Genomic DNA, 7,561 nt, shown 5'->3' on the forward strand with positions numbered 1-7,561 from the left:
TCTGATCCAACGGCTACATCTGCCAAGAGAGGCACGGCGCAATGCAAGACCCACAGGGGGGAGGAGGAGTGTGTGTGCATCTGTGCATCTGACTGGAAGCCCCCCCATGAAGCCTCTGGCCACAGAGGTGTCTGCTGTCTCCAGATTGGGTGGCTGGCGAGACGTGTGTGTTTATGTGCATTTGTGTTTGTGTGCTTTATATACCCTCACCTACACAGCATCCATGTGTGTGTGAGGTATTTGAAGCCATGACTGTGCATGTGTCTCACTATGCATCTGAAACTAGCCGGCACTCTCTCTCAGATGCCGCAGGCCCTGACACACTGCACTACTGTGCTGTGGCCCCCCCTTTCCTCTCCCCTCCAACACCCCCTGTGTCCGTTTGGCAGGGAGACATGTCGAGGATGAGAGGAAAAAGCGCCTCCCCTGGGTGCTGCGCTGTAGCTAACCCAGATTTTATGCAGTGTGACACACAGAGGAAGGTTCCTGTGCTCCATTCAGAGCTGAGCTGTCTGAACCGAGGCGACCCTGAGAGCAGATAGTGCTTAAATAATGTTCAGGCAGCGGGTGCCAAGGAGAAGAAGTTAGCTCTGCATATCCCAACAAAAGTGTTTTAAAGTATGACATATTCTTTTTGTGTTCAGTCATGCATGCGCCAGTTAATAGGTTCCAATTATGGCTTCTTCTGACCTTTGAGACTTCATCAGTGTTTAATTTGCTTTAGAATCTTTTATTCTGGTTTGGCAAGGTCTCAACCCCAATCTCTGCAAAAAAAAAAAAACCCTCTACAAAATGTTCTTATTTCCTACGAAATAGAATTTAAAGTGCAAAGAGGTGACCATGTCACAGAGACAGTGGCTGTCCATCAGAGCAAACGCATCAAAAGAACAAATGTCGGCATCTTGTTTCTGCAAACCACACATCTAACATTTGTATGTCATTATGCAGTGGATATTGTTCACGGTTTAAAGTGTGGTTATGTTAAGGCATAAAAACCACCTAGACGTGGTTATGAAAAGATCATGTTTGGGCTTAAAATATCTGGTTTTGATGGAACAATCACCACTGAAAATGCACCAATATCTCTAAAAACAGCTAGTTTGGGGGCCTCAATCGCTACTAGACATGTTGCCAATTTCTCACTACAAAATAACCAGTTTTGGTGGGACAGTCACTGCTGGAAATGCTGCTGACGTCTTGCTAAAAACAACTGGTTTTAGTGCCACAATTGCTGCTGGAAATGTCACCAATTTCTTATTAAAAACAACCAATTAAGGTGGCATGATGATTAAGTATCTGGCCAAATGTCAGATATGAGGTTGGCAAATGGCCGAAAAAGTGTTTTTACAGAACATTATGATGTCACAGGGAAGCTGACCTTTGACCTTTTGGATATAAAATGTCATCACTTCATTATTTTATCCTTTTAGATGTTTGTGTGAAGTTTTGTCATAATTAGTGTATGAATTCTTGAGTTATGGCAAAAAAACATATTTTGTGAGGTCATAGTGACCTTGACCTTTATCCACCAACTTCTAATCCGTTTATTCTTCACTCTAAGTGGACATACGTGTCAAATTTAAAGAAATTCCCTTAAGGTGTTCTTGAGATACTGTGTTCATGAGAATGAGATGGATGCAGGGTCACACTGACCTTGACCTTTTGCAAAGATATGTTTTTATTAACAGATGCTCAAATTACAGTACAGGAGGGCAGGAGCAGTTCCAAAATGTGTCAGGTTTCCACCTGTGCATTTGAAATATTATTTTAAAAAGAAAAGGAAAAACATAAAAAGAGGCTAAAACACACACATAAAAACAAAACAAAACAAAAAAAATAGATAGAAGGATACTAATCTTTAAATAAATACAGCAAGGATGTACTAAAACTAAACCGTAGGAGATTCTGATGTACAAACATATATTAATAAATTCACGAATGGATCAGAAATGATCAAAGTTGGAAAAGAAAAACAAGAAGTTGTTCAGAATCAAGCCCCCCGACACTGACCTTGTGCTTTTACCACCAAAATCCAATCAGTTCATCGTTGAGTCCAAGTGAACATTTGTGCCAAATTTAAAGAAATTCCCTCACGGTGTTCTTGAGATATTGCGTTCACAAAGAAATGAGACCATCAAGGTCACAGTGACCTTGAGCTATGACAACCTAAAAACGAATCAGTTTATTGTTGAGTCCAACTGGATATTTGTGCCAACTTTGAAGAAATTCCCTCAAGCACTTCTTGAGATACTGCATTCACGTGAATGAGATGGATGCAAGGTCACAGTGACCTTGACCTTTGGACCTTGACTACCTCGAGATACTGAGTTCCCAAGAATTAGATGGATGTAAGGTCACAGTGACCTTGACTTTTGATCCTTGACCACCAATATATAATCAGTTTGTGCCAAATTTGAAGAAATTCTCTCACAGTGTTCTTGAGATATTGTGTTCATAAAAAAATGAGACCGTCAAGGTCACAGTGACCTTGAGCTATGACAACCAAAAACTAATCAGTTTATTGTTGAATCCAAGTGGATATTTGTGCCAACTCTGAAGTAATTCCCTGATGGATGCAAGGTCACAGTGAACTTGACCTTTGGATCCTGACTACCTTGAGATATTGTGCTCACAAGAATGAGATGGATGCAAGGTCACAGTGGCCTCGACTTTGATCCTTAACCAGCAAAATATAATCAGTTTGTGCCAAATTTGAAGAAATTCCCTCAACCCGTTCTTGAGATATTTTGTTCATAAGAATGAGATGGATGCAGGGTCACAGTGACCTTGACCTTTGGATCCTGACTACCTTGAGATATTGAGGTCCCAAGAATTATATTGATGCAAGGTCACAGCAACCTCGACTTTTGATCCTTGACCACTAAAATATAATCAGTTTGTGCCAAATTTGAAGAAATTCCCTCAACCCGTTCTTGAGATATTTTGTTCACAAGAATGAGATGGATGCAAGGTCACTGTGACCTTGACCTTTAGGTTATGACCACCAAAAACGAATAAATTCATCAGTGAGTCCAAGTGGACATTTGTGCCAAATTTGAAGAAATTCCCTCAACCCGTTCTTGAGATATTTTGTTCACAAGAATGAGATGGATGCAAGGTCACTGTGACCTTGACCTTTAGGTTATGACCACCAAAAACGAATAAATTCATCAGTGAGTCCAAGTGGACATTTGTGCCAAATCTGAAGAAATTCCCTTTAGGTGTTCTTGAGATATCATGTACACAAGGATGGGACGGACGACCTGAAAATATGATGCCTCCAGCTATGGTTATTGGTGTATCGTGTGGAGACATAAAAAACGTATTTCAGCCACACATTTTTTTTTCTTCTTCTAAATATCATGTCTCCTTCTTTCACATTTCTTTTACATTACTAAACAAATTTGATGTTAAATAACTCTGGTTGAACTGGTCACTAAAAGCTGGCATGTACCTGGCTGTGACACGGGGCTACAAGCAAACATGGTTTCATTGTAGAGTCACAAAAAAAAGTTGCATTCCAGCACATGCTCCTCACCTCCAGCTGTAACCCTGTGATGTGAAGATGTTGAACAGTCCCATCTCGTATCATTACTCCCTCCTCACACTATTGGCCCAGTCGGTGCAGGCCGGGAGGGGAACATGTGCACAAACCTCCCCTGAGGGTGCAGCACTTCACTCAGTTAGTCATCAGTGTGATCACTGTGGACCAGAGCCTGAGGAAACAACATATCAAAAACATCTGGCTGAATCAGGAGTATAGCTGAGAAACTGATGATTCTTCTGATCAATAACTCATACTCTCTACATATTTAATTACCATGACATTATACATGTTCTTAGGTCTGTAGTTTTCCACTCTGGGATCAGTTATTATGTCTCGTCTTATCATATCTTGTCTTAACTTGTCTTGTCTTATCTCCTCCTGCCCAGGAATGAAACACAGTCTGTGGAATTGCTCAACACTTCAGTTTCTGCATTCTGTATCTTCAGAGAGTTTAACATGGCCTCAAAAAATAATTGAGTATTCTCAAATGCTCTGTACATACATATACACACAGGGGCTGAGTTGGAAGGGCACCCCGAGCACTTGGGGGTTGGGTGTCTTGCTCGGGGGCAACTCTACAGTGCCCAGGATGCAAACTGGCATCTCCCCAGCTACCTGTCTATGCTCCATGCTCAGTCCACAGGGACTTGAAGCGGCGACCCTCCGGTTCCCAACCCAAGTCCTGATGAATGTTCTAAGGCATACTATATTTCAGCAACTGCTTGGATTATTTGGACAGCACTGGAGTGGTTTTAGGGGGTTATTGAGGAAGCTGAATCAATTTCTGACATTTTCAAAATTCAAAATGGCTGATCAAACCAGATATATTAATATTTCAACTTCTGAGGGGGTGATTGAGATTAATTTAGGTGGATTTAGAGGGTTTAGAGGACGATAAATTGATTGGATTGGACAGATAACTTATGTATTTGAAACAATTAAAATGTTTATTATTATTTATCATTATTATTATTATTATTATTATTATTATTATTATTATTTATTTAATATTCTGCTGCATCACTAACTTCCTGGTGTCGGTCTCTTTAAGAAGGAAAAAAAAACCCCGGATACTCAGTTTCCGGTTTCACTGGTCCGTCACACAAATTGTTCCGTCAGCAAATGTAGGAGAAGAAGAAGAAGAAGGAGGAGGAGGAGGAGGGTTATGGCAACAATGATTGAGGAAAATGGTCCTTCGACTCATGTATGTGATTCTCTCTTTATTTTTTTAGTACTTTAAAATACTGTTCACGGTGTTTGACGTGTTATGACGGAGAGAATAGAGTTAGCTTACAACATATTCAATTATAATGAAGGGTGTAGTTGTTGCTAACGCTAGCCGGTGGCTAACGAACTAGCTAGTACAACTGTCACCTGTTTACACCATGTAACGTTAACGTTAGCCTGTATTTAAGAGATACTTGTTTAGTCTTGGACTCCAAATATGTAGCTATATTTGTAAACTTATCATACACCTTTCTGGATGATTTTAATACTGAAAACTGCAAAATAGGAGCATCAAATGTGTTAATATTACTACAAGTAAATCAAAAGTAAGTTACGTTTGTTTGCCCATTAACTTAATCAGGTAATTGACCGCTTGTTCCGCCATTTTGTTCAATGTTTGTTTAGTGTCTTACCTTTCTGTCCACACCCAGGAGCAGTCTGAGGTGTCCTCGTCGTCTCAGGCCCGGCAGAAACTGGAGGGGCTCCTGAACAAGAACATGAGGATCCGCATGACAGACGGACGGACTCTGGTGGGGCTGTTCCTCTGCACGGACCGAGACTGCAACGTCATCCTCGGGTCAGCTCAGGAGTTCCTCAAATCCACAGGTGGGTGACGACTGAAGGTGTCCAACCAGGAAGAAGACAGATTTTAAGATCTGAAACTGGGTGATGTTTATATGATTGTATTTTTTATCTCCAGACACTTTTTCCCAGGGTGAGCCCAGAGTCCTGGGCTTGGCCATGATCCCCGGTCACCACGTGGTATCCATCGAGGTGGAGGCAGACAGTCTGGAGGACGCACAAGGCTTCGGAGCGAACCACTGATGGAGACCCTTCCTGTCTGGACGACACTCAGTGCTCAGACTGACTCTCTCAGTGAGCTCAGGCTGTACGGCCGAGCTCAGAGGAGAGTGGACATCTTCACTGGAGGTGACTTCACCTCAGATACAGAACTCCTGTGTCAGTATTCTGGATTCAGCCATTCCCTCGAAGCTTGAAGATGAGGCCGCTGTATGATACAGCGTGTGTGGGCAAACAAGATGTGCAGAAATGGTGATTCAGTGTTGTGTACAGTAAACGTCTTTGTTTCATGATGTTTTAAATACATTTGTGTATTTGAGACTTTGTGTTTCGTTAATTCTTGTAAACAAATGTTGGGTAGAAATGTATCAGGTGCTATGCAATTCTTCACATCTAAGTCTATTAACAGGCTTCAAATGGTACAACTACACATGTAAAGGAAGTTGTGGGAAGCCTTTTGCGCCTCCAGAGGGAGCCACAAGAAAGTTTCTTAAATTTGAGTTTGAATATGAAAAACATCCGAGGGTTCAGAGTTAAAGAAGTGAGGTTTCCAGCACTGGGCAATGTAGGCGCCAGATTGAGTGGAATAAAAAGAAGGTATCTCTGCATCAGTTTGGATCCTCTTTTGTTTTTTAATATCTAACTCTAAATGTTATGGGAGTGCAATGCTAAATTGGTAGTGTACTCTGGACCCCATTTTCCTGTGTTTCTGTGTCTAAGTGACTAAAGAGAACAACAATTTCTGAAACTGGTCCAGCTTTGAGAGAGAGGGCTGCAGTGTAACCACTCAGAACTTTGTACTGTCAATTTATGTCCACTAAAAGTGTTTGTTTTTGCCACTGACAGGCTCAGATTGTTATTCAAGTGTCTGACAACATTATGGAAAGGATCCCTACAGAGATAGACCTTTTTGTTAAAGAGTAAGATACTTTTTGTTTAACCAGAAACAGCTCTGAAATCACCATTGCCAAACCTGTCAATTTACGTCCCCTAGAAGTGCTTGTTTTTGCTGTTGACAGTAGTAAATGTTTGACAACGTTATGGAAAAGGATCCCTACAGAGATAGACCTTTTTGTTTAACCAGAAACAGCCCCAGAATTGCCATTGCCAAACCCACCAGACTCCATTGAAAGAAACAGTAATTTTAGCGTGTATAGAGTCAGCATGTTTTCACATCTAACTGGGTGAATTAAAGGTTTATTTCAACCAAATAAGAGTTGGTGATTGCTGAACAGTAGAAAGACAAACCAAGATGGCTTTTTGAGAGTTTAATTTTAAAATCACTGATTATTTAAATGGAGTCTGGTGGAATTGACGATAACGAATTCCAGGCTTCTTCTGGTTAAACAAAAAGGTCTATCTCTGTAGGGATCCTTCCATAATGTTGTCAGACACTTAAAAATAAAAATCGGAGCCTGTCAGTGTCAAAAACAAACACTTCGCAGCCTGTTTCACTGCTGTCAACTGCAGACTTTTTTAACCAAACACAGTCCTGAATTCTCTATCGTCAAACCCACCAGACTCCATTTAAATAAACAGTGATTTTATCATCATAAGACACACTTCACTGAAAGTCAGCAGAAACAAAATAAAACTCACAAAAACCATCTTGGTTCGTCTTTCCACTGTACCAACGATCACCAACTCGTACTTGGTTGAAATAAACCTTTAATTCACCCAGTTAGACGTGAAAATATGCTGACTCTATACACGCTTAAATTACTGTTTATTTAAATGGAGTCTGGTAGGTTTGGCAATGGTGATTTTGGGGCTGCTTCTGGTTAAACAAAAAGGATCTTACTCATTAACAAAAAGGTCTATCTCTGTAGGGATCCTTTCCATAATGTTGCCAAACACCTGAATAATAATCTGAGCCTGTCAGTGACAAAAACAAACACTTTAAGAGGATGTAAATCGAGAAATTGAGGGTGCAAACATGCCCAGGGTGGTTACACTGCAGCCCTCTCTTTTAAAACTGGACTAATT

General features: G+C 40.9%; 1 protein-coding gene across 2 annotated transcripts; it reads left to right on the plus strand.

Annotated features, from left to right (window-relative positions):
* The first annotated feature begins 4,616 nt into the window (after positions 1-4,616).
* naa38 (N-alpha-acetyltransferase 38, NatC auxiliary subunit) lies at positions 4,617-6,186 on the plus strand. 2 transcript variants are annotated; one of them, XM_033651989.2, is made up of 3 exons: positions 4,617-4,751; positions 5,206-5,380; positions 5,475-6,186. In XM_033651989.2, exons 1-3 carry the CDS (start codon positions 4,713-4,715, stop codon positions 5,597-5,599), a joined length of 339 nt encoding a protein of 112 aa, XP_033507880.1. In that variant the 5' UTR covers positions 4,617-4,712; the 3' UTR covers positions 5,600-6,186. The 2 variants fall into 2 exon arrangements, with proteins under 2 accessions (XP_033507880.1, XP_033507881.1); XM_033651990.2 differs by having other exon boundaries at positions 4,630-4,751; positions 5,209-5,380.
* The last annotated feature ends 1,375 nt before the right edge of the window (positions 6,187-7,561 follow it).

Source organism: Epinephelus lanceolatus, chromosome 22 (genome assembly GCF_041903045.1).
Source record: "Epinephelus lanceolatus isolate andai-2023 chromosome 22, ASM4190304v1, whole genome shotgun sequence".
NCBI classification, from domain to species: Eukaryota; Metazoa; Chordata; class Actinopteri; order Perciformes; family Serranidae; genus Epinephelus; species Epinephelus lanceolatus.